Source organism: Dermacentor andersoni, unplaced genomic scaffold (assembly GCF_023375885.2).
Source record: "Dermacentor andersoni unplaced genomic scaffold, qqDerAnde1_hic_scaffold ctg00000041.1, whole genome shotgun sequence".
NCBI lineage: Eukaryota > Metazoa > Arthropoda > Arachnida > Ixodida > Ixodidae > Dermacentor > Dermacentor andersoni.
This window is the reverse complement of record NW_027314754.1, coordinates 533,615-549,996: the sequence shown is the minus strand read 5'-3', so window position 1 is coordinate 549,996 and position 16,382 is coordinate 533,615. Positions and strand designations below refer to the sequence as shown.

The window sequence follows — 16,382 nt, the reverse complement described above, 5'->3', positions numbered from 1 at the left end:
CTCCGGGTTTCTGCCCCGTACGTGAGTACTGGTAAGACACAGCTGTTTCTCTTGAGGGATAATGGCAACCTGCTGTTCATAATCTGAGAATCCCTGCCAAACGCACCCCAGCCCATTCTTATTTTTATAATTATTTCAGTCTCATGATCCGGATCCGCAGTCACTACCTGTCCTAAGTAGATGTATTCCTTTACCACTTCCAGTGCTTCACTACCTATCGTAAACTGCTGTTGTCTTCTGAGACTGTTAAACATTCCTTCAATTTTCTGCAGATTAATTTTTAGTCCCACCCTTCTGCTCTGCCTCTCCAGGTCAGTGAGCATGAATTGCAGTTGGTCCCCTGAGTTACTAAGCAAGGCAATATCATCAGCGAAGCGCAAGTTACTAAGGTGTTCTCCATTTACTCTAATCCCCAATTCTTCCCACTCCAGGTCTCTGAATACCTCCTGTAAACATGCTGTGAATAGCATTGGAGATATCGTATCTCCCTGTCTGACGCCTTTCTTTATTGGGATTTTGTTGCTTTCTTTATGGTGGACTACGGTGGCTGTGGAGCCGCTATAGATATCTTTCAGTATGTTTACATACGGCTCGTCTAGACCCTGATTACGCAATGCCTCCATGACTGATGAAGTTTCGACTGAATCAAACGCTTTTTCGTAATCAGTTAAAGCTATATATAAATAAGGGTTGAATATATTACGCACATTTGTCTATCACCTGAAATATAGTGTGAATATGGTCTATTGTTGAGTAGCTTTTACGGAATCCTGCCTGGTCCTTTGGTTTACGGAAGTCTAAGGTGTTCCTGATTCTATTTGCAATTACCTTAGTAAATACTTTGTAGGCAACGGACAATAAGCTGATCGGTCTATAATTTTTCAAGTCTTTGACGTCCCCTTTCTTATGGATTAGGATTATGTTCGCGTTTTTCCAAGATCCCGGTACGTTCGAAGTCATGAGGCATTGCGTATACAGGGTGGCCAGTTTCTCTAGAACAATCTGCCCACCATCCTTCAACAAGTCTGCTGTTACCTGATCCTCCCCAGCTGCCTTCCCCCTTTGTATAGCTCCCAAGGCGTTCTTTGCTTCTTCCGGCGTTACTTGTGGCATTTCAAGTTCCTTTAGATTATTCTCTCTTCGATTATCGTCGTGGGTGCCACTGGTGCTGTATAAATCTCTATAGAACTCCTCAGCCACTTGAACGATCTCATCCATATTAGTAATGATATTGCCGGCTTTGTCTCTTAACGCATACATCTGATTCTTGCCAATTCCTAGTTTCTTCTTCACTGCTTTTAGGCTTCCTCCGTTCCTGAGAGCATGTTCAATTCTATCCATATTATACTTCTTTATGTCAGGCGTCTTACGCTTGTTGATTAACTTCGAAAGTTGTGCCAGTTCTATTCTAGCTGTAGGGTTAGAGGCTTTCATACATTGGCGTTTCTTGATCAGATCTTTCGTCTCCTGCGATAGCTTACTGGTATCCTGTCTAACGCAGTTACCACCGACTTCTATTGCACACTTCTTAATGATGCCCACAAGATTGTCGTTCATTGCTTCAACACTAAGGTCCTCTTCCTGAGTTAAAGCCGAATACCTGTTCTGTAGCTTGATCTGGAATTCCTCTATTTTCCCTCTTACCGCTAACTCATTGATCGACTTCTTATGTGCCAGTTGCTTCCGTTCCCTCCTCAGGTCTAGGCTAATTCGAGTTCTTACCATCCTATGGTCACTGCAGCGCGCCTTGCTGAGCACGTCCACATCTTGTATGGTGCCAGGGTTAGCGCAGAGTATGAAGTCTATTTCATTTCTAGTCTCGCCGTTCGGGCTCCTCCACGTCCACTTTCGGCTATCCCGCTTGCGGAAGAAGGTATTCATTGTCCGCATATTATTCTGTTCCGCCAACTCTACTAATAACTCTCCCCTGCTATTCCTAGTGCCTATGCCATATTCCATGTTAGCAATGGGTGTTTTAAAGAGGTAGTCATTAAAAAGGTAGTCTCGAGGTAGTCGTGTTAACCGACTGACTTATCGAGTTACCACAGAATAATATTGCGCAGATAATGATCCCCATGACAAGAACGAAGTAAAATTAAATGGAACACCATCATGACGCCGACGGGCTGTCATATTGTTTTTCTTGCATTTAGCCTTCTCAAGGTAATTCAAGCACCTTCCGGTATTTATCCATGTCCGTGCCAGTCTCTAACAGTTTTCCCACCCAGTGACCTAAGTTTTCTACAGTTTTGGGCCACTAAGCTCGGGGTGTTATCTGATTTACTTAAGAGGAAGCTTTAGCTCAGGGCCAACTCCGACACGGGAAATTCAAATACATGTAATATGCGCAAGCGGACGGACGGACGGACGGACGGACGGAAAAATCTTTAATTGGAAAAGGACCTGCGAGGTTGCCAGCCCTGGCTCAGGCCGCCTGGGCATTATGTGGGGTGAGGCATAGCCTTTCCGCCGCTGTCCGGGCCCGCTGCATAGCCCATAGTTGGTCGTGTAGTTCCGAGCTAGTAAGAGCGCTTAGCCATCGCTCCTCGAGAAGGTCCGGTTCTATGTTGTCCTCTACATATACTGATCTGAGATAACCCCTGTACCGATGTTAATTAAATTTGTTGCATTTGACAGAGCAAGTTAAATTATAGTGACCATTGGAAGCGGAATTTCGATTTAAAGATTGAATTTTGTTAAAAAATTTTTCAAATATTCGGCGGTTTGAAAAAAGTAGAAGCACAGAGTTTACAAATACATAGCTCTGTATCAAGAACAGATATCGCGGTTCTATAAACGGCATTTATTAGATCATTCAAAGCGGACAAATTCGATGTGCCATCTTATATTTTACGTGAATTTATTACGTTGTTGACTAAGGTTCTGCGAAAGCTGTATTTTCGTATTATTAATTTTTTTTTATATTCATGTATGACATATCAATTTTGTCCGCTTTAGATGTACTATTAGGTGAAGTTCACAGAATTTCGATATCAATTTTGGTTGATGACTTACGGAGTTGTAAACTTGATAGCATCGTTTTTTGAAAATTTTCGATTTTTGTCAATTTTTAATAAAAAAATTGATGACCTAACTAAAAAATTTGAAACCAACAATCACCAGATTTTAAGTTTTTCTTTTAACGGCAGCAAAACTTGTCAAATTTGGTGCAGTGGTTGCCGAGAAAAACGAATTCTGCTTTTACATATATTTAGACAGGGGCACCCGAGCTAAAGCTTCCTCTTAACGTCATCATTCTAACTTCCTCATCTCTTTCTCGCTATGTCGTCGCCGTTACGCCATGTTAGTCATATTGTCGTCATGTCATCGTAGCCACACAGCCTTGTTCTCCCCATCGACGCCATTTCTTCTTAGTCAATCCATTGTAAACATGTTGTCATTCAATTTTAAGTATGCCACTGCTGTCCCACCGTCGTCATCATCTTGTCGTCATGGTAGTCGGGTACTTGTTGTCCTACTGTCATCGTGGTGCCTTCGGGGTCATTCGATGGTTGTCATTGCAACTTCATTATCTAATTCTCGCCATAATCTCATTCGCAGGCCATTCTCGTTTTGAAGCCATTTTCGTCATTCCATTGACCTCATGCCGTCATCGTCTCACTGTCATCGTTATGACATTATCATCCTCTCAGAATCGTCAACCAGTTGTCGTCATACCGACTATGCCGTTCCATACGCGTTATTGCTTCTTTGTCATTCCTTCGCGGTCATGCCGTCTTGGTTGTGACCGACCCTGCCGAGCAAAGTGTCTTAGCAGAGTGAGCTGATCCCGGATGCAGTGTATGTCGCATACAGTCGAAACAATAGAAACCTAACAATGACCACTGCAGATTCCAAAGGAAGACGAATTCAGCAATACGGTGAGTCTATTCATCGCTTGAATGCTAATCGCATTAAACATTGCTAATCGACCGTCATAGTGAGATGGGTTTCGCGATAATTTCTTTTTGCAGCTGAGCAATTTGTTTATTTTACAGCGAAGCTACGAGGCCATTTTCGAGTGGCGAAGGCTGGCATGTGGGTAACAACCAAATTTGAGCAGGAGTCATAATTTTGTAATTTGAAGCATTTTCTTGCTTAACATGAAGGAAAAATCATGAGTGAGCGACGTTGGAATCGAAACTATGCTGTCGATCATAGCAGCCGGGTGCTCTAACCATTAGACCACTCTATTTTAAAGACAGCCTCTCATAGCGAATTAACCAAACAAGCAAACGGAATAAAACATCCTTAAGCATTTCCCACGTGCAAGTCAGCGCGTTGAGGCCCCTGGCGCGATTTCTTGCAATATCAGTTATCTGAACACTCCTTGCGATCCTTCGCTGTCGTCGATATTTACACACAAAAAAAGAAAATAATCATTCCTTTAGTTTTATAACGTTTTCCGAACGACTTTTCTCACAATAACTGTGCGCTTTCTCTTGAGTAGGAATTCAAACGCCACGAGGCGACCTATGTCTATGCGTGTTTCTTGTTCAAATCGCACCGACTGGCGAACAGAAGCAGCCGTATTCAAAGGCCCCAGGTTGGACAGCTTTGCTCAATTGAACCAATTGTAACGCAGCTATGCAGACTCTGCTACATTATGCCGTCATTTTCCCCACACCTTGGTGCGTACCTGTGGGTGCGGGCTTTGTGCAGCGAAGCGCCGCATTCCCTCGCATCCAGCCAACACAGATGCGCGTGGCAATCGTCGGTAACCTTCCTTCCTGTGAAGCGCTGTGTCGCTCTAAGGCAAGGAGGGCCCGCGTACGCGCCAAGACCACCGCGGGGTTCAGACGCAGGAGTAGCGTTCTGCTGCAGGTGCGCCGCACGCTGTAGCCATGCAGTTCAAAAGCGCGAAGTGAACGAACATTGTGCCAGCTGCGAGCATGCCGCAGTGCAGGGCTACGAACGCGACGCAAGGCGACAACCTCGACAAGAGCCTGTGCAGTTCTAGCTGATGCTACTCGCGGTCATTGTGTTCTTTCTGGCCACGTGCGTCTGGGCACATCACGCCACGCGTGTTTACTTAGTGAGCTTACGTTTACTGCCTTCTGTGCTGCTTATAAAATTACGAGCCTTACATCGTGTAGTATTCTAACATGTGCCTATGGCAGTCGTTGCTTCACCCCGAAGGTGAAATTGTGATTCCTTTAAATTTGATGAAGGAAACTGCTCAACGGCCTGATTCGAACAGAGGGCATCTGTCACTGAGGCCTGATACTGTAACCGTTAGGCAACGGACGCTTTTCCTCCGTAACGGTGCACCTCATAATCTGATCGTATAGTTTTGACATGGTACAAACCCCGCATTTTATTTACGATAATCAACAGGTAATCGTGCGTCCAAATGTGGGCCTATCGCGAAGGTTGTGCAGTCTCTAAATCTGCGCCGATGCGGAAGATAGTGCAAAAAATATTGCTGTCGGACGCTCCTCCCACTTCCCTCAAGCGAGGAGTGACACGATCAAGTGCGCCGCACAGCGACTCCGCCACTGGGCCTTACTGTTGGCATTAAATATAGTTTTTTCCTCCTCCTCCTCCGCCACTCTCTCACTCCCACTACCTCGTGAAGAGTGTCTTTAATCGACATCAACTAGAGGTTGAACCGTCTTCCAGCATTTTTTTCTTCTTTATTTGCTTGTAAAGCCCAACAACTTGACTCTTGTGCCTCAGTGCCTCGGAGGGCCAGTCGCGCGGCAATTTTGCGTGTATTCCCAAGCTTGTTTCACAGTAGGGAAAAAAACGCTTTTTATGAAGCACGTATTGAGCAACAAAGCTGTATCGGGAGTTTTTTGTGTTGCTCTACAATTTTCACGTTGAAACTTTTCATCTAAATGTCATAATTGAGTTCATCAGTTAACACTAATTACCTTATTAGGCAGAATGCAAAAATCATCCGAGTGTCTCCAAGCGGCGGTAAACAAAAATTACCCTGTCCGCAAACAAGCCAATTTGCACACTGGAATTTGAAAATTGGTTTGTTTGTGAACGACTGTGTGCTTTTTAGAGAAATCACTTCAACAAATGATCAAATTGATTTAAATACTTCCCTAGCTGGCATTATTGATTGGCGCAAAATGTGGGGGAATGTGGCTTAACGCTGAAAAGACGGTCTTTCTTCGCTTGTTTCGATTGTGAACCGTCACTGAGCAAAGGGCTGGCTTGACGGAGCGTTCGCTTGCGAAGGCCGGCTGCGGGGTGTAATGCTCTTACCTAACTTTTTAATTCCTCCTTGAACGCAGAGTAGCGCATCAGACACTTCCGGCGCCATGCCACACAGCTGCACGGCGAGCGCTGTAGCGGAGCAGCAAATTACATTTCCCGAAATTGAAATGTATGGTATGCTGCATCTGCCTTTTTGAACGTCGCGTATTGCAAAAGACGAATAAAACTTCATCGTGCTAGAAGTTACAGCTTGAGCGATATTATGAACAAACAATAGGAAGAACTCGGAAGCAATATTTTTTGTGACTTGTTTGGGAGCAACTAGCGTATGCAATGCGGCCCTGTACGAAGGATGGGGGAACCTTGTTGTGCTCTCGCAGCTTGTCCGGATGTTTTCATCTGAGTTCCCGCATAACGACTCTGGCTTTTGGCTCAAGGTCCGTTGAAGGTCGCCGACAACGGGAGCTACAAGCGTTTCATGCTTAAAACGTAGCCGTGCACGCATGTGTTCTCATAAAATTGTCAAAGCTCGTTCAATGTTTATCGTTGTGCTGCTTTCAATGGCCGGGAAATGAACATTTAAAGGCCAACTACGGATTTTTTTGACTATGTCTAGGTAATGGTATGTTTAGGTTCCCGAGATCGTCACGCGCCTGATAGTAAAATTGTTCAGCGAATTCGAGAATAATTTTATATAAACAAAGAAGTGCAAAAACAAAACCGAAACCTCCTAAGCACCCGAGCGAATTTCTTCGTGGGGCATCACGAGTCTCCCAAGTGGGGAAGGCACGCAAGGCATGCCGGCCTCGCCCGCTGAGCGAACGAAACCAGCTAAGGCTAGACGCTCAGCTGCACCAGCTCTTCGGATCTGTCAAATAATAACAGTTATGATTCGGATGAATAGCCAGGAATCGCCGTTCCCATTCCACCCACCACCACAAGAGCCAGCGCTCGTGCGCTATATCCTGCTGCAACATGAAGACCAAGGGTAGCCCCAATCAATGATTTTATACGGGCTGCTTGCTATTTTAGGCGTTTTACCCCGACTAAGGGAAGCGCTCGGCATGCTCAATGTACGATGCAGAGCACGAGTTTCCGCAATTGTTTCCCGCAAGAACACCGCTGTCAGTCAAAAGCACCGAGCGGTGCATTTGTTTACATCGGCAGCTACAGCAACCACTCCTCGTTCGTTTCATATCAAAAGTTATCCGCTCATCGGTGACATTAATTACTGTAAGAACATATCAAAACAGGCAGATTTCTTGCATGTAAGCACGTTGCATCATTCTGAATCGCGTTGATAGGAACGAGGACACACCTTCGACAATATGAAGCGGGAGACCGCATTACATGAGCATTGTTATGCTGCGTACATATCATTCTTCGTATTCTTTTCATGCACAAAATATGTTCCATAATGTAGACACAGATGAGGACATTGTGCGTATAATCGTTCATTTAGGGAAAGCGTTGGTTCGTCGCAAAAACGCTGATGCTAGTATTGATAACGTCGGCAGCTGAACGAGGCGGCTGTTTACGCTGCTATATCATAGGGGCTGGCCTACGCTTGCTGCCCATTTGGGATATGAGGCAAGCATTGTACCTCGGCAGCTAAACAGCGAGTCTGCATGACAATACGTAGAAATACACCAGGCTCGTAGTCGCATTTAATTTAGGGGAGCGCCGGCGAGGGCGGCTGGCAGGTTTCGTTGAAAACGGCAACGTACCGGTCGATGTCGAGACTGCTCAGTGTCATCGTTTCTCGCTTTTTGTGTGTGTAATTGTACCAAAGTGAGGAATGGTTTATTTCATATCCGTATGGTAAAAACTGAACTGCAGAATGAGTTTCCTTCATCCTAATGACTTAATTAGCTTCAGGTCAGACGCTCAGCTTCGCCCACAGTAGGCACGTGAACTACGCGACTGTGACGTATAGGCTTAACCTCGGCTGAACGCGATCAGCATCGACTCAAAGTGTGTGTACAGATGGCGAGGGCTGAAGTTCGTGCAGCCAACAACACAACACACTTGCCTCCCATCTCTTGCCCGTCTACAGAGAAGGCAACTTCTCGCGGCAGCAACTTGTCACGCCATGCACTGTATATCACAATCTTTGACTCCTCGACGCTCTCGTCGCTGTCGTCTGCATGATCCCGGCATGCTCTGCACGGAACACTCCTGACGTCACACACATTGTGGCCTGTAACTGAGGACGAGCTAAGATACGGTGTTTAGGGCATATATTTGTAAAATGTCTCTGCGGCTTTTAAACCTGCTTTCTCGATGACATGACGGAAGTCTTCAGAGGAACGTACCCTGCGAATTTCATCGACATTCGTTCGCATCTAAAAATCGCCGGACTTGCCCTTTAAGTGAGTGATAAAGATCCGTTCGGATCAAGTTTGTAAAGTCCTTGCTGTAATCACCATCTGTAGCTAGCTTATCTGGTGCACTAGAGGGGCAGGTAATGAGTGTCCTCGAACATGCTCATCTTCATGGTCCGAGGGCCAAATGGGGAATGCTGCGCGTACGCTGGGGAATGCTTTGTGTACGCTGTAGCAAAGAGCGGTCGATGAATTGGGGCTTCGACATCTATGATGCGGGCCCATTTCTTGGAGGATCCATTGCTCGGTAGTTTACGCGAACCACACCGACATAAACACCTTTCTTTCTCTTTTAGGGCTTTTTCAGGCGTGACAAGCGTCCGCTGCGGCTAATGGAATGACATCTTCCTCATGCTTATGCCTGAGACATATCGGGTTCCTGTGTTTATCAGAGGGGAGTAGAGGGTGCGTGCGTGCGTGCGTGCGTACTAATTTACTGGCTTGAGTTTCTTTAAAGGACCGTCTCCATTCAATTAGGAATGCACAGCAAGATTTCATGTGTCGTATTTCACGCGTGTGATGTTTCCTGTATGATAACCCAAAATCTTAGCCGCTGCGGTGCCGCATGGTTTTCATTAATACAGTTATGACATTTTGAATGCACTGCAGATTATGCCTACCATTGGCCAATTCTGAACAGTGGGTACGAGCCAAAGCTCGAAGTATTTTTTACCTTTCTTTTTCCTTGAAAGCGACCGCAGTAAATGTATTTGCCTGTACTTTAATTTACAAGTCGTTTTGATTTATTGTATTGAGTATTGATTCTATCTTTACTATTTATCTGTAATACTTTGACTTGTGCTATTTTTCTCTTCTTACTGCGTACTTCTTCCTCAGTGCCACGTACTGGGTACTGGTAGTTTACTGTGATCCAATACAGCAAGAGGCTAAGATGCCATTCCAGGCCAGCGACTCTCAGAGTGAATCGCACAGACGCCATCTCTCCGGGCCTTTCCTGCTTACGCTGGCGAGTGCGTGGTCCGGTTCTCTGTGCATGGGAATGACGCTGGGCTACACTTCGCCGGCCGCGAGCAGCGACTGGGCCGCGCTTGAGAAAGACTGCACCGCCGTGCACTCCGCCACTAGCTCCGCCTGGTGAGCTATTGCGTTATCCAGCTGAACTCTAGTAGCAGGCTAGAGCACCTTAGCTCAGGCCGACCTCTCTGCCTTCTTTCAATTAAATTATCTCTCTCTCTCTGGCGCTCTTCAACGCGGGCTTCTTGTTACCGTCGAGCGATTCTCGCACACTCACAGGCGCTGAGACGCCTGCCGCGTCAGCCCGATGGCTGTGGCGTTGCTTTTTTTAGCTCGACCTCGCGGGTTTGATCCTGGCCGCGCCGGCCGCATATATCGATGGGAATGAAATGAAAAAAAAAAAAGAACGCTCGTTTACTTAGGTTCAGGCGCCCGTTCAAGAAACCCACGTGATCCAAATTAGTCCGTAGTTCCCCAGTGCGGCATCCCTCAAATTGAAATCTGCGGCTTTTGGCGCGTGAAAATCCCAGAATTTGTACATGTGCACTGAGCTGTGTTGCAAGAGGGCTGTGTGCTTTTCAGGAAGCGCGGTACATCGGCTGCAACACAAAATGGATGTGGGAACTTATTTACACAAAGGCGGAACGGTTGATTTGTTCTATAGCTAGCTCTAGCGGGCTTATCTGCACTGGGAATGAGGGACGGGGAAGGACGGCGATAATGAGTGTCGACGCCGTTCTGTTTCTTCCGTCACACTGTTCCCACAAAGCACAAAATAAATGAAACAAGCCCACGTGTGCGCAATTTGCGCACGTGTGTGTCTGTTTCGGTTCGTCTGTTCCTTCTGGGAACAGTATGGCACAGTGAACAGAACGATGTCATACGAAACAGCCCCAGTCGAAGCCTCACTGAATGTGTAATGATACTAAAATGTGAGACGTTGATGGAATAGTGGAAAGCTGAGAAAAAATAAGTTATCTACACAGTCGTCAGTTGCCCAAACTATTCTTCATAACAGTACCGGCAAGCATGAGATGTCAAATAAATTCCACTGGAGATGGTTGCATTTGTCACAAGCAGAAAACATCGTTGGACAATGTTTTGTTTTGGCCTGAATCTGTTTATGCTTGGCAGCATTTTATACAGTGCAGCCTTGAACTGTTTACCTGTGGAAATTTAAAAGAACTATATATCACGTTTAAGACCTTTCTTATAGCAATGAAATAATTCTTTAACGGATCAACGAATAAATTCTGGAATAAGCGTTAATAAATTAGGCAGCGTGGTAACGCAGAGTAAAGCCCACTCCCGATTTCTGTTTCTTTCCTTCATTCTTTGTTCAAGCCAGTACAATAATCTGCCATAGTTTCAAGTATTCCTAAATAATTTCTCCAAACAAACACGGATTCAGTAAATAATTTATTCATGACTTGTGAGCGCAACAGCCACACAAAAAAGAAAAAGATTATATTGTATTATCAGTGCATCTTGCTCTTGAAACAGGTCCTTCACTTCTATTCGTTCTTTTCTTACCTACGCGCCTTCATCGGAAATTAGCATCAAGACAGTAATACATCATCACAGAAACCGCGTTTCTACCCTCTTCAGGGGATTTTTACGCAATTGTTCCCCCAAGTTAGTGCTTAAACAACAAAACCATATCATGAAACTAACATTATATAAAACGTATCACACACATTCTGGAACACTCTTGATAGTCATGTGCTGCAAGTTTCAACACTATGTCTGAAGTGTTTTAGTGTCAGCGCGTTTACTTATTTCGTTGCGTTTAAGAATGTTTTGCAGCAGAACTTTATATGTCTACCTTCCCATACATTTTCAATGTTCGTGCCTCAAAACTCTCGCACCCTATATGAGAAAGCAAAGCAAATCAGTGCAATGGCATGTGCTGACACCTGCGTACCGAGAGGTAAGCTAAGAAACCACCCAATATATAGTTTCTTAAAATAATTACTAGAAGGAACCCTGGCGCTAATGTCTACGGAGGCTGCAATCAGGGTGGTTCAGTCAGCATGGCAATTATGGAAAGTACCTCGATTTGCCTAAACTTCGCCTTTCTGGCTTTAAGCGCCTCTTAGACATTGTAAATTGGTCATTTTCAACACAGTGATATTTCATAAATCATTAAGTAAACATTAATAAATGAACCTGCTGGGAGGATTCCAACACAGAACATCCAGCACAGAGGCCCGACATTGAAACCATTACGCCATGGACGCTTTTTTGGCTCATTTGCAAGTGCACTCATTATCAACACCAGAACTCTTGCCCCAATAATATATATATATATATATAGTGTTCCTGTAGAGTGTTGTAACATTGAGTGCACTTTCTGTACAATTGAGAAAAATTGCTTGAAGAACTAAAAATTCGTAAACTGTTCTGCAGCCATACGCTTTTCATGATCCTGAAGATGCAGGCAAGTTGATGAAATGAAATTTTCAGTGGACAAAATTATTCCGCCCTCATCGGTTTCTACTGTACATGCGCTGTGCTTGCCAAGTTAAAACATCTAGGAAGAGCCCAAATGCACTTGTATCATGCAACATGAATATTTCAATTGCTGACTGAAAAATGTCAACGAGAACGAAGCTGAATAAAGCAACAAAAACATTTTTGGTCCACTTTTTAGGGCGGTCGCACGCCTTGGATGTTGCCGGTTTATATAGTAGAGCTAGAAGATCTTCTCGCCGCAGTGTACCGTGGAATTCACAAAGCTAATAGACCAGGATATTTCATTTTACGTTCTCTCCCATCCTGCTTGCTCCAATTGAAGCATCGTGTTCTCGTGGTGTCCTAGCACAACGGGCGCTCGTGGTGTCCTGTCCTGTTCTTTGTCCGTGTTTCATCGCGCCACAATTTCTTCAATACAGATCAACCAACTCGCCTAAGAAGAATTTTTATACACATACTGTTTTACTGTATAGGAACGTTGCGTTCGCCATGTTTGGATGGCGTAGTGCTCGGTGTGAATAAACCCTGCAGATGCCTATTTTCCTACGTCCTATTTTTTTGTGCCGAAACCAGGTATCTAACCCAGGACTAGGGATGTATCGGAATTTGCGGGAATATTATGGCACCCCCACATGTTCAAGTGAAATGATTTGATGTTGGACATATGTGTTTTTCGATATTGTGATGCTCAAAATTTATGCCCGAATTCGCACGTCACGAGTAACCGTTACTTTAAAAGCAATGAGTGTTCTTCCCTACATTTATCGCATTGGTACGCTGATGCGTGTAGGTACCTACGGCAGGTCCCAAATATTTGCGGAACACGAGTTCCAGGACAAAAGTGAATTTCCCCTCTCCATATAGCGCGGCGCTTCTAGTTTAATACAACGCATGTGTCTGTCCCAAATACCAAGAACATGTTGAAAATTCAAGGCATTCCATGCCAGGTGTCACGAGAATTCAGCTTTTCGCAGCTCCCGTGTCCCTTAAACATTTGTGGACGACTGTACTTCGTTGACACTTGCCTGTAAGGCTCGCGTGCACCAGTGACCAGTAATCGTCGCTTTAATCAACCAACTGTAGCATTCCTCATGGACGTGTACAGGGTAAACGTTAGCGCTAGTTTTGCAGGGAAATGCAAATAACTTGATAGGAAAGCCGCTCACTTACTCGCTTGCTTACTTGGGGGTGTGATTCCTGTCTACATCTCTGCATTTACGTAGTAACTGTAGTGCTCAATTTTAACCAAATAAGTGAATCAATTAATACATCAGTCACTCAGTCAATTTTGCTTTGTCTTCAGCTTGGAAAGGGTCAAGCCAGCTAGCCCAGTACCTTTTTAGGCTGAGCTTACATTGCGAGCTCTTCCAGGCTTTATTTACGCCGCCTGCTATTTTTTTTTTTTGCCACATAGTCCAGTACAGGATAGCACAGGCATAACAAATCGGCTTATTTAATCATTTGCACTACCCGCACAAATCGGCTTGTTTAACCATCTGCACTACCCATACAGTTGTGCTCGGGACCGACCCCGTCCTCTCTGGAATTACTCAGTGAGACAAGTTGTAAGTAAATATAGTCACTGCAGCAGATATGCACCTGAATATGCGTAATTCCTTTATTACTACCAGGCTTGACGCCCAAAGCCGGGCCACACGCGCGCTGAGGAGGTCGCGACTAGGCACGGCCTGACAGTCATCTCCTCGTAGGAAAGCGACGGTTTTCCGAAATAAAGTTGTTTATTACTACTACTACTACTACTACTACTACTACTACTACTACTACTACTACTACTACTACTACTACTACTACTACTACTACTACTACTGCTGCTGCTGCTACTGCTGCTACTTCTACTACTACTACTACTACTACTACTACTACTACTACTACTACTACTACTACTACTACTACTACTACTACTACTACTATTACTACTACTACTACAATTGCTACTACTACTTTATTAAACAATGCCGTCTTTCCCTTCGTTCCCGTGGTTCGTAGAGCCTGCTGGCTGGTTTTTGACCAAATAAAATGGGCCGATCCCAGATACAGTGTAATCCGAGGTCGCGTGGGTCACGCGCATCGCGTGGGCCGTGTGACGGAGTCTCCGCGTCTTGCTGTCGGGCAGGGCGGCCCCGTATGTTCGCTGTGCCGGAAAAGGCAGCCCAGAAGGCGAGCAATAACGTGCGGATTATCACGAGACCAAACGACACAGCACCGTCTCGACGGGTCAAGAACGTGAGCGGTTCTAAAATAGTGCATGACGTGTTTGTGTCCACATACAGTTTATTTGAAACCTCTGTAAAAGAGTTTCGTTTAAGACTTGTTTCAGCGGGCATCTGTTTTACTTTTCTGTTCATGGGTGTACGTTCGCTCAATGTGCCATGGAGGACAGGTTCATCTTCCTGCTGCCGATCGGCGCTGTTCTCGGCACTGTACTTGGCGCACTCGTCAGTCAAGCAATGGGACGCCGGTTCACCCTGCTTCTCAGCGCCGTGGTTTACGTGGCGGGATACGTCATCATCTTCGCCAACGCCTTCATCGTCACCGTCTTGTTTGGCCGCTTCGTGACGGGCATCGCCACGGGAATGGTGTCCCTTTGCGTGCCCGCCTACATCGCCGAGGTTTCCTTGCCTGCTCAGCGAGGATCCATGGTATTCGATGGGGCACAGCGTAGCCTCACAGATGAGCTGCGGGTGGGACTCATCTGTGAAGTGCAGAGCTCTAGATGGGGCAATGTCGTAGTCGTGCTGTCAGTTGCAATTTATCGTCACTTGGAAAAATATGAATTGCTCTTTCGTGTCGACGTGAATGTCAACGCTTTTCCCTACAGATTTTTTAGGACGCCAGCGCTGAAGCTAAACACAAGATTCCTGCTAAATATTTGCGTTCCATTTTAGTGGACACGTCCCAATTGCGGAATCAGTGCCGAGTTTATTGCTTAGAACCATAAAACAAAATTAAGCATTGCGCACTACAAGAGAAAACATTTTGTTGATTAGTTGTCATAACACCGTGATTTGGCACGGGTGCATCGTGCCCGTTTCCAGGTAATCCAGTTGATGTTGAGGAATAATTGCGTTGGCTCCCAATAAGACTTTCGTTAAGTGTGTCTTGTCTAAAAATGATTGCCTGCAGTACACCGTTTTTCTGCAAGAGATGGTCTTAATGAGCTGTCTAAGTCTCTTTCTCGAGGCGATTCCTCAAACTGAAAAACCACGTGGTCGCTTACCCCTGTCGGTTCACTGGCCTCCAATTTGCAACCCGACGATCGATGAAAACAAGGCGTCTGATTTCAGGGTTATTGTAGACATCGTGCCGTTCAGTATACTTCACGAAAAACCCTCGCAACGGGTGCGTTTTTCATTGTTTAGCTTGTCCGCACCATTTGCTGCCTCAGCCGTCTAGCTACGAACGTGGCACTTCGGGCTCAGTCGAGGCACCGCAGACAGCTTTCCTTGGCATGTGAATCATAGCGCTTAGCGGCGTTGACACAGAACAAAGCCTATTCTTAATCTTCTCTGATATTTCAACTACAAGCTGAAAATACTTTCACATAATTTTCACTTACCTCGGCAGACCGATGCTCTACAAAAGTCGGAAATGTGTAGAACGGTGTTACAGTAAAAGCATGTTTATTTTTTAATATACACATAAGAATAAATATGTTGAATACCCTTTCCATGAATTAACCACTGGTATCTGTATCAGTGTGTCGAACACGTGTAATTTTTATCCCGAACAATATTTCTCACCCCCTACCTGGAAGCATAGTTCAGTATTTGGGACAGTATGATGCATGCTTGTATGTAAAAAAAATACCTGGATGATAAGAGGCATTTTATATTTTTTTGCGTAATCAAACACCTATAGAATCTCAGTATAAATTTTCTGTAATTATGGCACTATGCTTTGTCTCGACTATTGTTGGTTTTGTTTGCAGAAGTTACACGTCTGGATACCCAACTTTACCTTTTTCCAATAAATTTATATCTACAGCGTGTCTGTAGAGCCCTCATGTAATAATATTCCCTCCTACAGACTTATTAGTAAGGTAGTCTGTTCTACTGTGGTCTATTTTAGTGCATAAACTTCTAAGCGTGCCTGTGCAGTAAGTCTGCCGTGGTCAGTAGGTGGCCATCATTTTGCGGGCTCATTCTATCAACTTCATAGTGAAACGTCCATAGACGCTCAATAGGCTGTATAAATAAGTATTAGCCTTGGTAGAGACGGCAACTAGGCGAAAGAAAGCTAAAGTCGTTGAATACTAAGGAATCTGTATACTTGCACTATGCAAAAAAGAAGGCTTACTCTCCTCGCTGTATTTCTTGTCCCCAAACAATAACCGCCATCTGTCTGAATAACGCTTCC

The 16,382-nt window shown here is 45.0% G+C and overlaps 1 protein-coding gene across 1 annotated transcript in view; it reads left to right on the top strand.

Annotated features, from left to right (window-relative positions):
* The first annotated feature begins 14,395 nt into the window (after positions 1-14,395).
* Positions 14,396-16,382, top strand: part of LOC140214396 (facilitated trehalose transporter Tret1-2 homolog) — a 34,810-nt gene continuing 32,823 nt past the window's right edge. The window contains exon 1 of the mRNA XM_072285757.1: positions 14,396-14,665. Within this exon, the coding sequence (XP_072141858.1) occupies positions 14,396-14,665 (270 nt within the window). The remainder of the gene's footprint in view (positions 14,666-16,382) is intronic.